Source organism: Micropterus salmoides, unplaced genomic scaffold (genome assembly GCF_014851395.1).
Source record: "Micropterus salmoides isolate LMB-PRFRI ecotype aquatic unplaced genomic scaffold, ASM1485139v1 Ms_hic_scaffold_1, whole genome shotgun sequence".
Taxonomy (NCBI): domain Eukaryota; kingdom Metazoa; phylum Chordata; class Actinopteri; order Centrarchiformes; family Centrarchidae; genus Micropterus; species Micropterus salmoides.
In genome coordinates this window covers 8,982,847-9,003,869 of record NW_024040040.1, presented here as the reverse complement: position 1 = coordinate 9,003,869, position 21,023 = coordinate 8,982,847, and the positions used below count along the sequence as shown (strand labels likewise).

Genomic DNA, 21,023 nt, shown 5'->3' with positions numbered 1-21,023 from the left:
AAAATCTGAGCTGAGCTTTGAATTCTGGTCTTAAAGTTGAATTGTAGGAATGGACTGGAGCCACAAACACCTGCTGCTACCCAATTAAAATCATTCATTGCTGGCCTGGTTTCAGTTTGTCAAATGGTCCTCAACTTTCTCCACCTGTTTCTGAGAATGGACTCACATCCTGCACTTCCTCTTGTAACAGACACTTCAGGCCAGAGCCCTGATTTTCACCCCACAGGTTGCTTCTCTCTTCAAAGCTGACCACATTTTCTACACAAGGGGGGAGTTGTCGAAATTCTAAACTAAACACAAACCACATGCATTGATCAGAAAAATAGCCTCGCTAAGCATCCAGAGGATGTTTCCGTAGTAAGGAGGGGTGTCTGAAGACAAAACAGACAGTCTGTCCCTTCTTATGGGATGGAGTGATGCAGTCTAAAGATAAAAGACTGTTTCTCGGCTGAGACAAAAGCACATGCTTATGGCATACAGATGCTGCCTATGCAGGGCAATGAAATGAAAGTCTGGTTGTGGACTGGCTGCTGCTGGGATCTTGCATGCCAGCAGGATGCAGGCCGTCGAGTTGAATGCTCTAGGAGCCTCAGTGTAAGTTTTCTATAAAGTTTTCCCTTATCATATTTGGATGTGTACCACCTGTGTCAACAGTAAAGTCTAAGTTTGAAGTAGTTATTGAGGAGCTGGTTGAATGATGTAGCGTGCATGCATGTTCTTGCTGGATTCCAGCTCTTACTACGATTTTCCCGCAAAGAGTTCTTAATGTGGAGCATATGTTACAGCAAACAGCCTGGTTGTGTCTGCAGGATGTTGCTGTGCAGCACATGTTGTAATTATCTGGAAATGTGTCATTGCTTTATGAAAGTAACCCCAATCACCCAAGTCAAGATAAACAATCGGAAATAAAGACAAATGTTGTCTTAGCTAACTCCCAAGACATGCATGGCCAAAGCAGAATTTCAGAGCTTTCCATTTTTTCAACCAAGTGCTGATTTTAGTGGCTGTCAGTGAGTTATATTTTGCAGTGATGACTTAGGTGATGACTGCCGACCTGTTACTATGGCAGCAGGTAGCAGCTGTTCATCAGGGATTCAATAAGCCAAGAAAGCAGTGGGTGGTGTCAAGGACAGCACAGGGGAAGCTCATTGGATGCATCAAGAAGTAAAAGATGCTAACATCTGATTCATCTAGCAAAAGTCTATCTGCATAATGGCCTTTTGAAGCTTCCACCTGTCATAAATTACTGGCCCCTGGGAATAAGCAATTATCAAACATTCACGCAAACTGTTAAGTGCCAAAAAATGTAGAAATGTTAGAGCTAGAAAAGGGATTACATGAAAGCCTGTTTAATTAAAGCTGATTTTGAGGAATGAGCAAGCTTGCAAATCGGACAGATCTCTGTTACAACTCCTTTCTGAAAAAAGCTCAATTTAAGAAAACTTTGCATAAGCAGTAGTTTAGTCACGCAGCAAGACTATGTAACTTTTGTTAAACAAAAAGACAATGAGAAGAGAATATGGGCATAAAATTAAAAGCTGAAATGTTTAACAGTAGCTCAAAACTGACTTTGTCCATTATATAAATTGTATTTTAAAGTTTGCTAACATTAGCCACCGTAGGCTACTGGTCATACCAGATCAAGGAGGGTTGTAGTAGTGTTTCAAAAATAGTCATAATAGTCATGCATAAAATCCAAAACTAAAAAGCAAACAATGAATGGATCAGTGTTCCCATCTGAAAATTTGCATGCAATCAGAAACCAATCAAAACAAGTTTATTTTTTACTCACAATCTCCTTTATGACTTTCTCCACAATGCCTCTATCCTGCAGGTTGTGCAGGTAGCGCGAGGCTGGGGAGTTAGCAATTAGCCGCAGCTGAGCTATGTTAGCCTGCTCGTTGGCTTCAGGTGTGATGCCTATGGTGAAGAAGCGGATGCCCTGGTTCTTGGCATCAGCCACAGCTGAAAATATATCAGGGTTCCTGGGGTGTGAGATTCCGTCAAAGAGCAGAATGGCCACCTTGATGCTCCTCGGATCTGACTCCTCCAGGTAAATACGGGTGAGGTTGGTGATGGCGTAGGTGGTGTAGGTGCCGTGACCAATATACGCAATGGGAGCAATTCTGGCCTTGAAGTCATCCGTGCCCCTCCACTCTTTGAAGGTCTGCTCTATGATGACATGGCTGCTGTACTGAAGAAGGGCTGCACGGGAGCTGAGCCCCCGGCCAGTCTGCAGCCGGAGGCCCTGCAACCGGTCCAACACGTCTGAGGCAAAACGCTTCTCCTGGGCATGGTTGTCCTTGGCGCTCTCTGAGCTGTCGATCAGGAAGGCCAACTCCATGCTGCAATCTTCATCAATGAGCGCTGAGAAAGAAATTATAGGAATTAGTACGCTAAATATGCAACCTTGTTTCCTAGAACATGCTAAAGTACATAAGTTTGACACATTAACTTTTTCAACTTCATTAGTTTGATCACTTACAAATCACGTGCGCTAAATAAATGTAGAGTTTAATTTGCTCGAATTTTTTTTCTATTCTTTGTTATAGGCAACGGCCTAACAACATAATATGGCCAGCAGTTATGTTTCTGACCACAAAGTAACTGGCAAAACAAATTGATACAATAGGTGACAGTCCTGTAATTAGCATGGCTTAGCTTAGCATGGCCTAAAACTTTATTTCTTGTTTGTTTGCATCCTACAAATTAACAAGATAAGATATGGTTTTACAGAGAATTGGTTGGGTGCAATGACTTCCCGAGTCTTGTCCAGGGCTGGACCGGTAATCTGGCATATGGGGCAAATGCCCGGTGGGCCGACACACCTTTTGGGCTGATTTAACGTAAATTATGTATTTATTAGGGCTGTCCAGGTCCTGCCTATAGTCGACTGATAGTTGAATCATGTTTGTTTTTGTGCACGGCGATTGCCAGCAGGGGGGGTAGCGACGACACATGGTGGCACCGCTTTAATCATGAAAAGCTGCAGAGCTGCAGTCTCTCTTGATTCAACTTACAATGTAAATTTCCAGCTAAACTGAGACTTTTTGAAGACCCTTTTCCCTCTCTCTCTCTCTCTCTCTCTCTCTCTCGCCATTCGTCTTGTGCAGAGCTTTGCGTGCTGCCGAAAACTGCATTCACGTTGCAGTACCTTGCGGGTCTATTTCAAGTAGCCAGCGGTTTAAAAACGCTATAATATTCTTTGTGTGGTTCATCAATGGTGATAAATTATCCAAAAGTCCCACGAGGTGCGGACAACTCGGCACAACACCAGTTGGGGCTCCGTCTCTTTTGCCACTACACACCATACATGCTACAACTACACATGCGACGACCCAGGGTTCGGATTACAATTTTTAAAGTTAAAGTTTTATTCTTTTTACATCTTTATTTACAGCATTAAACGTTGAAATGTGTATTGTAATTGGCTGCATATAAACTTATTGCGAAAAAACTGGTTGTTCTATGTAAAATCAGATGCTGAGCACCTCCATATCGCCAAAATGGCATGATCCTTGTTTCGCTGCAGAGCTTTGACTGTGAGATTGACAGTCGAATCAAGCTCCGTCCGTCGAAGATTATCGAAGCATTGAATCTGCTGACTATTTGGGGTCAGCCCTAGTATTTATATAACTGCTTTTAAGAAATGGGCCAACGACCAGCTCATAAAGCATGGACAGCGGCCCATTGGGTAATTTTCTATACTGACACTGGGCCAGCCCAATCACATCTACCCCACCCCCTCTGCTCTCTATTCTATTCAGACAGTTGCCACCAAATACGCGAAAATAACCGATGTGTTTGCGGTAGTTTTAACATCAGCTGCGGTACCCGACGTAGAGCAGGCACAGGCACTTAAAGGAATAAAGGAGAGCCACTGTCAGGCAGAGGAGGAGACGTGTCTTAGCCAGTGACAAAGTGTCAGGGCTGAGTGCCCTGACACTTTGTCACTGGCTAAGACACGAGAAAGAAGCAGGAGAGTGGAGGTGAGTATGGAGTAGCTCAACCTGGAGAGAGGGAGCAGAGAGGGCCATTTACACTGGGGACGCTGGACACACGTAGCCATCACTTTTTGAAAGCATTTGTTAAAAATGTTCTGAAAAATAGCTTGCACCAGGAAATGTTAATTAACAAATAAAAATGTTATGAAAAACGTTTATTTGCACAATAAGCTTGCAATGCAATGTCAATATAGAAGAAAACTTGGGGGGCGTGTCTGGACGCCATGGAGTGAGATTGCATTTCCCGTAGCTCCGCCAAGAAATGGCATTTATTTATTAATTTTAGGCACAGTCTGACATTATCTTCTCATAAATAATACTTTAAAGAATTCTTGCAACGTTCACATCCTTTTTAGGCCTCCTCCTCTCCTCCTCCTCCGTGCATCCGTGGCTACACTGCAGACAACAGTAGACTCACATGGCTCTACCATAATTTACCTTGAACTGTATGCTACCACCTGCAGTGACAATTTAGCCAATCTCAGTGGTGAGCCTACTCAAAGTTGAAATTAACATACTCAAAGCTAAATGTGATGACTTAGAGGGAAGATCAAGACAAAACAATATGCGTCTGGAAGGTCCACATCCCAGAGAATTCGTCTCTACACTTCTACAGGACCTGTTACATCTGGATGAGGCACCTCTTTTTGACTGTGCCCACAGGTCTCTTCGACAGAGGCCCAATGAAGGGGCCCCACCATGACCTATCATCAGTCCACTATCTCCACATCAGAGACCAGATTCTGCGTTGAGCGGGGGAAGCCACCCCTTTGCTACACCATGGCAAGAAACTATCAATCTCCCCCAATTTCTCCCCCTCCGTGGCCAAGAAACGCTTAGAGTTTGTGGATGCTAAGCGTCACCTGCACACTTGCCCAGGCGTCAAATCCGGCTGAGCTGATGATCACTTTGCCAGGTGGAGCTCTCCGCAAATTTACGGATCCTGCTCTCGCAATCGACTTTATTAACAGAGACTTGAGGAAGTCTGCTTCCCCAGATCCAGAGTTCATTACAACTGGTCTTCTAATGCTCAAAGTGCCGCACTCCTGTCATCCTTCTTTCTCTCTTTGTCTACAAGTAGGATTCAGACTAGTCCAATGGGGCAGCCGGCTGGGGACATGCTCAGAATCTGCAGTTGGAACTGTAAAGGTTTGAACGACCCAATAAAGCGCAGCAAGGTACTCCACCATCTCCGCCACTTGGGTGTCCAGATCACATTTCTTCAGGAGACGCATTTAAAAGTCGCTGACCATTTTCGACTTAGGAGGGGTTGGTTTGGTCAACTTTATCATTCCACCTTTCATAGCAAAGCCAGAGGGGCCGCCATTCTGATTCACAAATCCGTAACTTTTGTCTCTTCCAGTAGTATCCTAGACCCTAATGGTAGATATGCTATTATCACAGGACACATTCATAGCACCAAATTGATCCTTGCTAATATATATTCCCCCAAATTGGGATGATGCAATTTTTTTCGTAATCTCGTTCGCTAGAATCCCTGATATGTCTTCACATCTGCTTGTGCTATTAAAATATATTCTTGTCTTGTTGTCATGGCCCCAATCTTGTGCAATGTTAGGTCTCATGGGCTAAGTGTTTCGTCACACTAATCTAAGCCCTTAAATGGAAGGATGGTGTATTGGTGGGGGGTGTCCGACCGATTTTGGTGGGCTGCCTGGGCCAAAAATGCAAGGGGTGATTCTTTTGTCCCAGTCCAGCCCTGGTCTTGTCATCACTGTGAGGTATTCAGGAGACACCAGAAAGTGTATGGATGAAACAAACTCGATATAACATGATAATTAGTGAGCCTTATGCCTTGTGCAGACTACACGACTTTCAGTGTCGGCCGATCGCCGTGCTGTTCACACTACACAACTTGCCGTCTTGTGACGGGAGTCTTGAAGACGGGTCACGCACTACACGAGCTGACAAGCACTCTGTCACCCGACGCTGGACTCCAAACCAAGTTTTGTCAAGAAAACACATGTGAAATGTGAAACAGGAAATAACGCGAACCTACACACGAAACAGCTGTTGTTTGTTATTATAAAGATAGCAATTATAAAGACAAAGAATAAGGGTGAAAGAATGGATCAGCACACGCAGGTATCAGGGATTGTCTGAGCTACAGAGAGAGCTGGAGGGGAGAAAAAAGTGTTTTGCTGTGAAAAAGTAGCTGACTGCTCTGCCATCTGCCTGCTCTCTATGGCTGGATGTGGATGTCGAGTCGGCCGACTCCTCCAGATATTTGGCATGATAGATATCTGCCAGACGTCGGCGATGTGGCAGAAATGTGTCGGGGAGCCATCTTGATGCGTCGTTGTGTAGCTCACACATAACGACAACTGCCGATTGCTGATTGACCGCTGATATATCCCCGATCACAGCCTGACGGTCGCCAAGCGGCAAATCGGGCTAAAAATCGTGTAGTGTGAACTAGGCTTTGGAGCTGCTGATAGGCAGAGCCAGGCTATCTGTTTCCCCCCGTTTCCAGTCTTTATGCTAAGCTAAGCTAACTGTCTCTTGGCTGAAGCTGCATATTTAGCGTACAGACACGAGAGCATCAACCTTCTCATCTAAGTCTTGGGAAGAAACCTAACAAGGATATGTTTAACTACATTAGCTCATAATCAATCAGAGCAAGGAGGATCAAGCTTTGATAAAAGGAGTGTATATCATTGCATTTTGGCATTTCATCATTAGACTATAACAGTTTTGGCTTCATAGCAAACATGTGACAACGTTTATATTCCCTGTGTTTTATGTTGTCAATATGGTTGTCTAGACCTTTTCAATCAAGATAGACATTTTTATCCGTGGATTCTTCAGAAGGAGTAAGGGTGATTTATTGACTGTTTACGCTCTATAGGCCTTTTCAAGAAAAGTGTGATAAGTTCATGAATGTGGCATATTTTGAAGAGGGAATAAAAGTAACTCAACTTGCTGCACCAACCTTCAGCAATGGAATGAGGTCACAGATCTAATATAGGCTGAGGGTAAATCACATTCATCTTCACGGAAATATGTCACAGAGAGAATGTGCCTGGGGAAACAGGATTCTGAGCGAATAAAACATTTGGGTAACAGAGCACTGAACGGTCACATAGGAGATGGATGGCTCTAAGAAACCTAAGAGATATGATCAATCCAAGTGGATTGCGTCCTCCAGCGATGTCCTTGTTGAGTATCATGTTCTATTTTTTCACCTGTGGCAGCACAGTTTTTTTTTCCGGTGATGAAAAAAGTGAAATATTTGCCACCTGCACAAATTCCATGCCACTTTTCCAAGTAAGAGCATCAGTTGAAAAGAGGCAACAAACAGCCCCCTAGAAAAATGTACAAAAAAAGACTTACATTTGCCATTTTGTGGTATGGAATTGGAGGGATATAGTTTGTTCTTCTTCTTGGTGGCCACCACCTCTTCTTCATAGTCTTCTTCATAGTCCTGTGCCCAAAGACCTTGAAGTCCCCACAGTAGCAGTAACCAGTGCATTGATGGGACCATGACCTCCCTGGGAGATAAAGAGAAGACAGAGATGGATAAAAAAGACCCAGACACATTCTCATGTTGTAATACCCCCACCCCCCCCAAAAAAAACTGCACACGCTCAGAGAACAAGCTTTAACAAGTGTTTGAGACTCAGGCATCAAGCATGAATAACTCACAATGTTGCTGACTTAGGTCTCCAGTATGTTCAGAGCTATAAAGCTCTTCTGGCAGTGAAGAAATTCAGAAAAAGTGCAAATAAGTAAAATGAGAGATTCTTCATTGAGTGTTAGTTTAAGTCCACGTCCTGAGCATCAAGTTGGATGTCCTCCTCTGTTGGATCTTGGCTGAGAGTCTGCAGGTCAGGTAGGCACCTTATAGTGACACCAGCAGCAGCAGCAGCAGCAGCAGCAGCAGCAGCAGTGTTGTCTGTTTGCCAAAAGTTTAGACTGTATCCTGGCTCTCATGAGACTCAAATACGGGCCATTCTAAGCTGTCACTAAATGTAGAGAAGTCCTGCCCTTCTTTAAACTCACTCACTCCCAGTTTGAGGGGAGTGTGGGAGGTGTGGCTGGAAGACAGAGCAATGAGTGCCCCCCCCCCTTTTTTTTTTTTGGATAGAGTGCCATTTTTACTTTGTTAGCCATGTGAAATAAAATAGGAACAGAAAGGAAATCCCCTGGGAATGACAGCAATTTGTCTTTTTTTTTTTTTTTTTACTAAAACAGCTGGTTGGAATCAAAACAGGCCTTTCAATTTTGTGTCAGTGTGTTGTGTGGTAACTACTACCATTAAGCACAATTTCTGGAGAGTCAGGGGGTTTATAATGACATGAAGGCTAATTCTAATGTTTCTAATAACACTTGGCTGTTTATAGGCAAAAAATAATAATTTAAAGCATAATTATGTTACTTCTGAAAAATAAATAAGACAATCTTACTCTTACAAATGAAAAGTTTCAAAAGCAAGGAAACACACCCTTGTCTAATTCAGTACATTCAGCGGTTTTGCCACTAGGGCCTTACTTGCTCTGGTATGACCAATAGATAACAGCAGCAGATTTTGGGTGAAAGCAGGTGAAACCCTTTTATTTGAAAAATAAAATAAAGGTCTTTGCCAATTTAATAGCATGTTAATGTTGCTCAATTTATGTGAATTATTAAAACCATAAAACCTTACTTACACCATTGGCGCACATGTCATTTACTGAGTAACATCTTCTTTAGTAACATCATCTATTAACTTGTGATGAAGTGTTTGCTACAAACGTACACGTATTGAGTCCTGTACTGTTTTCTCCATCTCTGGTGATGGCCTGAATCCACAGATCTCTTCTTTTATTGCTCTTTGGTCTTTGGGGACATAAAGAAAATCACAATTTTTTTTTGTTGTTCAACATGCAAAATGTGATGCAGCAGCTTTCAGACATTGCGCCACTAGATTTTTCTATTTGGCGCTGGCACTTACAGCGCTTGTTTTCACCCAAGAGGCGGTGTGATCATTCTAAAAACAGGAAAGGAAATCATGCCTTCTCTCACTAGAACACTGCATTTAGTATTTACCATTATACTGCAATTGGGGCCACAATGGCGCAGTTCTATGTAGTTTCCCTTGATGGCATCGCCCTGGCCTCCAGCACCACTGTGAGGAGTTATCTTTGATCAGGACATGTCGTTTAAGTCTCACATTAAGTATTAAATTTCAAGGACCGCCTTTTTTCACCTACGTAATGTTGCAAAAATCAGGAACATCCTGTCTAAAAATGATGCAGAAAAACTAGTCCATGCATTTGTTACTTCTAGGCTGGATTACTGCAATTCCTTATTATCAGGGTGGTCGAAAAAGTCCGTTAAGACTCTTCAGCTGATCCAGAATGCTGCAGCACGTGTTCTGACAGGAACCAGGAAAAGAGATCATATTTCTTCTGTTTTAGCTTCTCTGCATTGGCTTCCAGTAAAATCCAGAATAGAATTTAAAATCATTCTTCTTACCTACAAAGCTGTTAATGGTCAGGCACCATCTTATCTTAAAGAGCTCATAGTACCTTACTACCCCACCAGAGCACTGCGCTCCCAGAATGCACGGTTACTTGTGGTTCCTAGAGTCTACAAAAGTAGAATAGGAGCCAGAGCGTTCAGCTATCAAGCTCCTCTCCTGTGGAACCAGGTTCAAAGTTTGGGTTCAGGATGCAGACACCATCTCCACATTTAAGAGTAGGCTTAAGACTTTCCTCTTTGATAAAGCTTATAGTTAGGGCTGGCTCAGGTGAGTCCTGAACCATCCCTTAGTTATGCTGCTATAGGCCTAGACTGCCGGGGGATTTCCCATGATGCACTGAGCTCCTCTCTCCTCTACTTTCTCTCCCTCTGTATGCAACCTCATCCCATTATTGCATGTTACTAACACAACTTCTCCCCTTTCTGGTAGTCTTGTGCTTTCTCGTCCCTCTCCTCTCTCCTCCTATCACTTCCTGCAGGTGTTTCTGGCTCTGGATCTGTGGCTGCGGGTCACCTGGGTTACTAGTCCTATTGTTATTATAATCATTAACATTACGATTATTATCATTAACACTACTGTAAATATCTGTACCATTATTCATTCAGTCTATAGCATCATTACCTTTACTGTCTGTACCTCTGTGTTTATATTGTGTAGGCTGCCTCCCTCCCCTTCTCTCTCTCTCTCTCTCCTTCCTTCACCCCCAACCGGTCGAGGCAGATGGCCGCCCACCCTGAGCCATGGTTCTGCTCGAGGTTTCTGCCTCTTAAAAGGAAGTTTTTCCTTGCCTCTGTCGCATAGTGCTTGCTCTTGGTGGGAACTGTTGGGTTTCTGTAAATATCATCACAGAGTATGGTCTAGACCTGCTCTTTTATGAAAAGCGCTCAGAGATAACTGTTGTTGTGATTTGGTGCTATATAATAAAATTTAATTGAATTGAACCAAAACAATAAAGCTGCAGAAAACAATGCACTAAAACAAGTTGTAAATTGGGGGAACAGCAGAGTTATGTTATAATTCTCATTGAGTTCATCACCAAAAGTGACCCTTTTCACATTACATATAGTCATTTAATACATTGTTGTTCTACAAATATCCATTATAGCTGCTTTAAAATATATTCTATTTATGTTAATTGTGCCTCCAGAGGCCTCACCCTTGGAATAATCCAGAAAGCTGGAAAGTTTGGATAGGAGATTTATACCTTAAGGCATCACACCTTGCAAGATCAGCGTACCATGATTCACCTGTGAAAACACCCAGAGCAGTCATTTGTTAGTCTTTCACTTGGCACGATTTAATTTAAACACGGACCAGGAAGAAGTAGCATTGTAGAAATTACATTTATATTTTATTCTACGAGTTTGTCTTTTTGTCTATAGTCAGATTTGACATTGGTAAATAGATTTCCTTCAAATTGTTTGTTCATTTCTTATGCGCCCTATACACCCCAAGACAACATCCAATGTCAGATTTTGTACATTCACAATAGAACTCAGAGGTCTCCTCAACAGTGCACAGAATCAGTCCAGCATTATTGAAACCCGGTGCATGTCCTTTTTAAGAAACATCTCTTTAATGTTATTATAAGTCCTGGATCAGAGGATTCTTAACATCCCATGAGACAGTCTGCATCTGCAACCATAAAAGCTGGACCTGTGATCACATAACTCTGCAACAGGGATGACGGCGTGTGTTTTTATTGCCTACTGTATTACTGAAAGCAAGGAAAGGTGAGCTGTCACTCAAGAATGCTCCCCTTGAAAGATGGACCTCCTTAAATCTGGTTCAGCTGCCTTTCCTTCGTGTGGAGAGCTGATTAAGCAAAGTGAGGATTTATGGGGATTATTTTTGTCGTTATTTATGTCTGTTGGGAACTACTTTGCAGTGAGAAATAGGAAGAAGCTGTCATTGCTTATGTCTGACCATACAGTTTTAATAGGGACTGCTTTGACTATTTTCACATGAATGAATAAAACTTTTATAGAGACACTTGTTTTGTTGCATAATACTCAATATGAAATGTCTTTATACACATGTTAAACCACAAAACTTCCAGTTATAATATACCAAACTAGGGAAGCTGTAAATCTACATGCTTGTTACGACAAGTTAAGGTCTCACTTTCCTGATTTCTTTCACTGCGGGAAATCTGAAATAATAAGTCTACATGTTCACTATGCTGCATCTGAAGTGTGCATTAACTTTGCTGAAAGGTTCTCTAAAAGCAGACCCCACAGTGTCTCTAAACTACCCAGCAATTACGTGACATTCATTCAATGAGTACATGGGAATAAATTAATAAAGATGGTCATATCTAAGAGACCACAGTGACGCTATTAGCAGATGCAGACAATAATAAAGGGCATCAATAAAAAGAAGAGCATGGCGTTTTTTATTTAATGCCACACAAGTGAATTTTAATGAGCAAATGATTTCCTAGGAAAAGGTGTGTGGCACAAGGAGAGGAAGAGAAACATAACAAGAGTGAGTCTTTCTTTTATCACACTGCGGAAGCCACCACTTAGCTCTTTGATATTCCCTACCCCTCCAGGTAAATCTTTCCTGTGACATTTCGATTAACCCCTGTTTTCACAAGATTGTGCATGTTCCTTCAACATATAGTTAAAAGCGCAGAGGAGTACACGGGTGACATCAGTGGCTGTTGATTATTAGTGGGTGGATGGAGCTTTGAGCTGAAGGCTAATGTCAGCATGCTAACATGCTCACAGTGGTAATATTAACATGCTGGTGTTTTTTGCAGATTTAATGTTTACCATGTTCAGTTCAAAGTATTGTACAAATTAAATTTAGTTGTTACAATTCAATCTGAGGGGAACATGAACGTTTGCACAAAGTTTCATGGCCATCCAATAGTTGTCAGGAAAATTTTGCTCAAAACCAAAACCAGCATGCTAATGTGCTAACAATGGCAACACCAACACGGATGTTTAGCAGGTAAAATGTTTAAACTATGGTCTTTCGCTGGGTCTGTAATCACTTCTTATTTACAATATAGAGCACTATGTTTACTGCTATTTAAAAATTTGAATTCTACATTTTCTGTACTGTGGACCTACGCTCAAAGATTCTCACAGTGGAACGACAAAACTAGTGCCATGGTATGTACACTGCTTAACAATGCAATGGACCACATTTTATAGACGCAAAAGTTAGCAGTCGTGCAAGTCTACACCTGTCAGTAATGAGGCAAAGTGATGATGATTAATAGGTGTCAGAGATCTCAAATGACTATTTACTTTAGTGTAAACTAATTAGTGTTAATTCTATAGGGAGGAGTGAATGAGGGAGTGATTTAGGACACAGTCGTATTCTTGGTTTAGTGTGTACACATCATTTGCTAATAAGCATTAAACACAAAAGTACAGCTGAGGCTGATGGGAAAGCCATCAGTTTTGCAGTGCTGGATAAATGTAACTGTTGGCCTGACGATGGCACCAGAAAAAAAATGAATGGGTTCAACAAAGTTTTTACAATTTATCCTGAGGGAGACATAAATTTGTGAACCACATTTCCCGGCAATTCATCCAATAGTTGTTGAGATTTTTCATTCAGAACCACAAATGTCAACTTCATGGTGGCACAAGAGGAAAAATCAGGGGATCAACAAAGTCAGCAGGATTTATCCTCTGGGGACCATGAACGTCTGTTCGACAATTCATGACAATCCACCCAATAATTGTTGAGATAGCTCAGACTGGACCAAAGTGATGGACTGACTGACAGGGCGGCATTGCTACATTGCCTAGAGCCACGCCGCTAGAAAGGCTAAAAATACAAGAAAAAAAGAAAAGCATTTACAATCACCTGCGTGGCACTGTAAGATACTATGTTTCACTCGACCACTATGAGCGCATTCTCGTCACGTTTGAGGTTTTTGGTCAAAAAAGGTTTCCTCACAAGTACTGAACATGTTTGTGGAAGGTCAAAGGACGCCTGCTGTCAAACAATCCCAAGTATAATGAACGAGGGGGCTTGGCAAAACCTGACATAGGTGTGGTATTTGGGATGGGAAACATTTTCAAGGGTTTTATTATTTATTAAAGGTTATTGTTGTGAATTCAAATACAGAGAAGATTCCACAGATCACTTTATAATATGGGTCGTCAAACGTTCCTAATGACAGATCAGCGGGTAACCATACTGGCATCTGCCGCTTTGGAGGAACATGTCCATTCTTGCATCACCTGGCCTCTCACACTGTTGTGAACTCATTCATCCTCATCACTGTGGCTACAGTAAGTGCAACACAAGCACAATCTTTATAAACACTGAGAAGTAACAAATGGAAAGCCAAGTGATCTCAACATTGCTCCCTTGACTATATTTTTTTAAATGGTAAAGTATTCTCAATCATCACTCCTCAGACTTTACTTTGGGGCATTCACAGGATGCTTAACTCAAATATTTGCTGTGTTTTCACAGACAAATACAGACTAGTAGAGATGTATGGAGATAGTGAGATAATCATCTGTGGGCAGGAGGAGAGATGCCCAGCCTTGTTCAGGTAATATCAAAAACATCAGGAGGTGTGCTTTATAACGAGGTAATACCAAGGCCATATCTGACATGTTGCGCCAAACTTAAACTCATTTGACTAGTTAATGTGAGAATTTGGGGGACTTTTGTGCAGAATATTGTGCTGAAAAAATATAAATGTATTATAAGCCAGATGAAACTGTCTTTAAAAGGTTTAGCAGATCATTCTACTGGTGAGTATTGTTTGTTCAGGAAACAGATTTTACATTATGCTTTAAAGTGAGGCCAAGACAAATGGATGATTTAAGGCTTCTCAAATGAAAAGCATTACATTTGGCAAACACACACACGGTCAAGTTTCCATCACTTCAAAGTAAATTACACAGACTTACATTTGTTTCCTGGAGATTTACCCTTACCTCAACCACTACTTGTCTAACCCTAACCTAACCTTACCATAAACCATGTCTTCCTTGTTAATGTGACTGTGTAAACAGATTTACGTCCCCACAACATGAGTCATAAAGGCTCTCACACTTGCAAAAAACTATCTTCTACCACACAATCTGCCTCTTTTGGTGCAGCAGTACCCTCTAGTGTAAATATAGTGGACTTACAGTGCTTATGTGCTGTGTCCGAAATTCTATACCAGATATACTAATATTATAGACAGTGTGTACAATATATTAATGTTCACAGTATAGCAGTCTGTTCAGTTAGTAAACAAGAAAACAACTTTACTGTTTGCACTAGCAGGAAAAGATAAGCCTGTTTTACAGCAGACATTTTGACGTAGCAGGCAAAACACAGGTGGAGCTACTAACATTAACAACATCTCTGTTCCATTACATGCCCCATGAAGCCTCTACCGTGAGCCATGCATGTATCATATCAAACCCTGGAACTGGCTCACCTAAATGGAATACAGCCATCATTAATGCAATTGATCGCTCCTGTTCTTTTCTTGCTTCTGCAATAAAAAGTTCTCCTGTGTGTTTTTTTTTTTTTTAGGTTCTTGAAGCTGTTTCACCACCATTCACAGTTTGTTTTAAGGTTTTCCAGCTGTGAACAGTTCTCTATCTATTCCCTTTGTGCATTACTTTGTGGGACAACAGTGTGTATCAATAGCACACAAAAAACAAGGCTTTTCTAGTGTGCAGGCAGACTGTTTTAATTATACTTTATTTTGTCACTTTGAACACATTACTGACTCAAAAACAATTGTATGTACGGTAGTATGTATTTGGGAGACAGCTGCGGATTATCTAGACATTTCGGTATATTGTATATTATAGTATCCTGTCTTCAGTGTGCAGGATTATAGGTCTTCTCTGCAAATTTAATAATGTGGAGGCCCGGAAAAGCACATTTGCTAATCTTTCATACATGATGTGCAGTAAATTTATAATTTACAGCTTTTAACTGTAAACTTATGTTAACCTACAACTGAGCTTGTCTTACATACTGTAGCAAGGGCAGAATTTCCACAGGGGATGATGGAGGGGGAGGGCTTTATTTCATCAGATGATTTTAGTTGATAATACTTTTACGTTTAACTTGAATTGAAGGTTATTAATTATAATTGAGTATTTTTATACTTCCACCACAGTAAGCAGGTAAAACCAAATAATTAGAGTTTTATCATAAAGTCCGTAATTAGCCTAATTAACACTTTTAATAAATACAGCACACTTTGGCTAATGGTTTCAAGTGTGCTCACATTTTGTATCCTTCTCTTATCAGGATAGCACTGGTTCATGACTGTGATAAAAGCAGGTCTGTTGTACACATTGCATCCAGTGGCGGAAGTTTTGCATTAAAATGTTGAATTGAGTAAAACTATAGAACTAGATTATAAGAAATATATACTTTTACATGTATCAAAACTAAATAGAATAGCCCCTAAAAGAGTGTTATTTCATTTTATACAGTATATTGTATTGTTGAATTAATATTATTGTTGCATTAGGCAACAAGCTGGTAGCTGGTTGAGGTGGAGCGCAGTTTAACTACCTTATTTTGTTTTGTTGTGTTGATTAGTTTATATTCTTACAAGGGGCTGTGTTTTATAAAGTGATTATATGTTGTGTAAAATCTTAATCTGCAAAGTAACTACTAACTACAGGAGCAAATAGTACAATATTTCCTTTTGAAATGTAGCATAGATTGTACAGAACTCGATACCGTCCACCACTGTCACCAGCCCAGCTGTTTAGTCACCTTAAATCGAGGTAAATATTAAGATAATAATGTATTTATGAGTCAATTCAAGTTCTATAAGCACAAGCAGAGTCCTTTAGTTTTTTTAGACAGGACATTTAACTAAGAAGTGGGGACAACAAGGGCACCGTTAGTGACCTAAGCAAAATAGGGACTCAAGAAGAACAACAAATGGCAGCAGAAAACTTTACCTCTCTTGACCTGGGACAATGTGTAGAAATGAGACAGTGACACCACTTGGAAGCCTGAACCATTTGTTTTCATGCAATTCCACATTAATTGAAAAATAGATTTAAAAGCTAACATATTAAGTGTAACCTTTAGTTTGGACTGTCATTCAGCACACGTTTGCTGCTCTGGAGGGCAGAATGTCAGCTGAGCCGGCTGGGCTTAACATCTGCGCATGCTCAACATAGGCTTTATACGTTGCGCGCATGCGCATTTCGCCCCAGCGGTCATTCATTATAAAGCCGAAAGTTCCTCCGTCTCTTTCCACCTTCAGCCATTTTGACCATGTTGGGAGCTGTGGGACGCTGCTGCACCGGGGCTCTGCAGGCTCTTAAGCCTGGGGTCCAGCCCCTGAAGGCCCTCGTTGGATCGCCAGCCGTCCTTTCACGTAAGTCATGTACTTTGCTTTGGAGCGAAATCGCGCTAAGGAGAGACGCATTTATGCGCCTGTCAGGGAGGAGCAGCGGCAATGCTAACCATGGCTATCGCTAGCAACACGCTGTGTCGTAGCAGGCCTTAACGCTAAAATGTCAAATATGAAATATGTTGGGGCTTTCTAAAACGGTACACACGTGCTTATATGCTCCTATTGGCACATATGATAAATCAGAAAATGACTGGACTGTGTTTCTGTTGAGTTAGCAGTAATGACCTTTGTGTAATGACATGAGGCGGTGCGAGGCTGTGCAGAGGCTGCTAACTTGACGTTAGCATTACAAGTTGAGATTTAGCAAGGTCTCGCAGGTTAACAAGGTTAGACAGTCGTCTGCAACGAACGCATTGCATTCATCCAGCAACAGAAGAAATATTAAGATTATGAGAAACTACAAACCTTTTTGCCATTGAGTGTCCTGCGTCTGTCGTTATTGCAGTGACGCTAGCAGCTTTAGCTTGAAGTACACTTCATTCATCTGTCAGCCTTTCTACCTAAACGTTATGATGTTGGGGAAATGACTTGTTGGACTCTGTACTGATCAAAATAGACTTTTATTTCTCACAAGGTCGCTCAATGTTTTGTTAGAGGGCGTCACCCGATTAATTCAGGAGTGTTTTAAAAGCTGATTCGCAGTTTGGCCTACAACAATCCCTTGACATTGAGACGGAGCGGCCAGACACGCAGTTGTCTGCCCGCTCAGCCTGCAGGGTGGTATATTAAAGACGAATGCAATAACGTTACCACTGGCAAAGCAAGGTCATGACTGTTGCACACATGTATGGCGCTGAGCTAATTGCAAACACTGTCTGCATTACTTCACAGGCAGAGATTATGTCGCACCTGCCGCCGCTGCCGTCACAGCTCACGGGCGTATTGTGGCTGTCATCGGTGCCGTCGTCGACGTCCAGTTCGATGAAGGCCTTCCTCCCATCCTCAACGCCCTGGAAGTTGCAGGCCGTGACTCCAGGCTAGTCCTGGAGGTGGCACAGCATCTTGGTGAGCAACTTGGCTTATAACCTTCAGTCCTGTAAACACATGAGCAGACAGAATAGACAATAAATTAAAATCAAAAAACATGTTCTGTGTTTAGGGGAGAGCACAGTGCGTACCATTGCTATGGATGGTACCGAAGGTCTGGTCCGCGGACAGAAAGTTCTGGACACTGGTGCCCCCATCAGAATCCCTGTGGGTCCCGAGACCCTGGGCAGGATTATGAATGTCATTGGCGAGCCCATCGACGAGAGGGGTCCCATCTCCACCAAGCAGTGAGTTTACTTTGAAAATAACTAGACATGTTTTTAAATCTATGTAGTCATAACAGAAGGACAACACAAAAAATACAAGAGGCTATTATCACCAGGTGTTAAGGAGCTTGCCATAACTAGCAAGATGATGCGCTTGTAAATGTTGTGTCCTGCTCTGTTAATTAACTGGAAATGATGTCCCCTGTCCCAAGGACTGCACCCATCCATGCTGAGGCCCCTGAATTCACTGACATGAGTGTGGAACAGGAGATTCTGGTGACTGGCATTAAGGTGGTCGACCTGCTGGCCCCCTACGCCAAGGGAGGAAAGATCGGTATGTGCAGTAACATAAATGTTTGCTCACAGTTGGTGTTGTACTGGCACAATAGACACTGACTTGTATACTGTAACATGACAAAACTAAACCTACATTTGTCATGGTCCCAGGTCTGTTCGGTGGCGCTGGTGTAGGCAAGACTGTATTGATCATGGAGCTGATTAACAATGTAGCCAAGGCCCATGGTGGTTACTCTGTGTTTGCCGGCGTGGGCGAGCGTACCCGTGAGGGAAATGACTTGTACCATGAAATGATTGAGTCTGGTGTCATCAACCTGAAGGACACCACCTCCAAGGTGAGGGCAAGCCTCCACAAGAAAATAAAACGTGAAATTGCATCATTTTGGGGGGAAAAACTGGCATTGTAGCAAACATAAACCACTTACTGTACCCTTGTCCCTGCTAGGTGGCGCTGGTGTATGGACAGATGAACGAGCCCCCTGGTGCCCGTGCCAGAGTGGCTCTGACTGGACTGACCGTAGCAGAGTACTTCCGTGACCAGGAGGGTCAGGATGTGCTGCTCTTCATCGACAACATCTTCCGCTTCACACAGGCTGGCTCTGAGGTCTGTAAAACTTAAATCACGTCTGTCAAAGTCACAGGGCAAGGAAATGTTTTCCCTGAATGTCCCAAGATGATTTGTAATAGCGGTTAAAAAGGTTGGTACTGACTGAGGTAGTCTTGCTTCTCAGGTGTCTGCTCTGCTGGGTCGTATCCCCTCTGCTGTGGGTTACCAGCCCACTCTGGCCACAGACATGGGTACCATGCAGGAGAGAATCACCACCACCAAGAAGGGTTCAATCACATCTGTGCAGGTAAACACGAGGAGGATAATACTTAAGCTGTAGGTTAATCAATCATTGTATTTACTAAAGCAACCTTTTAAAAGATGGTTGATCAATTATCTTGCATGAATGTATCATTGCTAGTAGAAGTTTTATGATGCATGATGTTCTCTCCACCAGGCCATCTATGTGCCCGCTGATGATTTGACTGACCCTGCCCCCGCCACCACCTTCGCTCACTTGGACGCCACCACTGTATTGTCCCGTGCCATCGCTGAGCTGGGTATCTACCCCGCTGTTGACCCCCTGGACTCCACTTCCCGTATCATGGACCCCAACATCGTCGGAGCTGAGCACTACGATGTCGCCCGTGGTGTGCAGAAAATCCTTCAGGTTTGGGACTTAATATTTTACTATTTTGAAACGTGTACTTTTGATTTTTGGTGGGACTAACAAAGTATTTATCAGGCTAACCAGTTTACTTTCCTCCTGTAGGACTACAAATCCCTGCAGGATATCATTGCCATTCTGGGTATGGATGAGTTGTCTGAGGAGGACAAACTGACTGTGGCCCGCGCCCGCAAGATCCAGCGTTTCCTGTCCCAGCCCTTCCAGGTGGCCGAGGTGTTTACTGGCCATATGGGCAAGCTGGTGCCCCTCAAGGAAACCATCAAGGGCTTCAAGAGCATCCTTGGTGGTAAGTGTCACTAATGTGACTTAAAGTACATCCCATCTTTTTTAGGTGGTGCTTGTGCCCCCCAACTTCTTTGCATTACTAATGCTGCCTTTTGTACCCGTTTCCCTCTAGGTGAGTATGATGCTCTGCCCGAGCAAGCCTTCTACATGGTCGGCCCCATCGAGGAAGTCATTCAGAAGGCAGAGAAGCTGGCTGAGGAGCATTCATAAATCTCAACAATCTGTTGTGGGGAGAAGAGAAACAAATGGAGAGGGGTCCTGTGGTTAGGAGCACTTGGTTTGTAAAACATGTCAAAATTCAAATGTACCTGTCTTGTCATCCTGAAAGAAAGTTCTATTTAATGTTTCCAGTGAAAGATGGAATAAAACACTGTCTTTACATAAAACGGCTTGTCAACTGTATATTTCCTAAAGGCTGTAATAGTTGTAGATGAGAATCTTGTTCCTGAAGGGGAATTTCATGAAATGGCTGTTCTCATCCACTCGGACCACTAGATGGTAGTCTCAGGCCCTGTTAAGCTATCTGAACTGTTGTGCAGCTGGTTACATATTCCAAATAAAACCGTGGACAAATAACTGAGTGCTGGTCTAAACTTTAAAAGGGTGACAAACTTGTCACTTGTAGCAAACCGTTATACCCAAATTGCATATTAACAGTAAAGAAATGTAGCACAAAAGCCACTAACCCAGGAGTGAGATGAACAGCAGACTTGCAGGTGATGAGATCAAGGATGTTTGCTAGGTTAAAGGTTTCCAACACAAGGGTCATTGGCTCACTAGGAGGGGTCACTGGATGATTAACAAGGGCCACAAATGACTGTTTTATTACAGTGTTTTTTGCAGGGTTCATAAGATTTAATTTGAGACTTTAAGGCTTCAAAACCACAATTTAATATTGACCTTGAGCTAGTGTATCAGTCAAAACCAGGCATGAAAAGAATTGTTACTCGGTATGGAAAGAAATTCCTGTTGGAGGGACAACCCAGACTCTGGACTGTCAATTGTCTCTCTGAATAAGAACCTACTGTAGACAGTTTTTATAAAAACTATGAAACATAGATACAAATACTATAGAATACAAAAACCCTT

At 42.3% G+C, this 21,023-nt stretch overlaps 2 protein-coding genes across 3 annotated transcripts in view; one reads left to right on the top strand and one right to left on the bottom strand.

The window, feature by feature from the left end:
• The window catches only part of LOC119901277 (collagen alpha-1(XXVIII) chain-like), a 38,208-nt gene extending 30,201 nt beyond the window's left edge, over positions 1-8,007 (bottom strand). Inside the window, exons 1-3 of one of the 2 annotated variants that reach the window (XM_038716898.1) lie at positions 7,671-8,007; positions 7,359-7,516; positions 1,793-2,367 (exon numbers count right to left, since the gene is read on the bottom strand). In XM_038716898.1, coding sequence (XP_038572826.1) covers positions 1,793-2,367; positions 7,359-7,509 — 726 coding nt within the window. In that variant the 5' untranslated portion in view covers positions 7,510-7,516; positions 7,671-8,007. The remainder of the gene's footprint in view (positions 1-1,792; positions 2,368-7,358; positions 7,517-7,670) is intronic. The other variant, XM_038716889.1, reaches the window with a different exon arrangement.
• An 8,662-nt stretch (positions 8,008-16,669) lies between these two features.
• Positions 16,670-20,320, top strand: atp5f1b (ATP synthase F1 subunit beta). The gene is made up of 10 exons (XM_038716826.1): positions 16,670-16,825; positions 17,696-17,869; positions 17,964-18,138; positions 18,330-18,451; positions 18,565-18,749; positions 18,860-19,018; positions 19,146-19,268; positions 19,419-19,631; positions 19,734-19,935; positions 20,047-20,320. Exons 1-10 carry the CDS (start codon positions 16,723-16,725, stop codon positions 20,142-20,144), a joined length of 1,554 nt encoding a protein of 517 aa, XP_038572754.1. The 5' UTR covers positions 16,670-16,722; the 3' UTR covers positions 20,145-20,320.
• Positions 20,321-21,023: the final 703 nt, after the last annotated feature.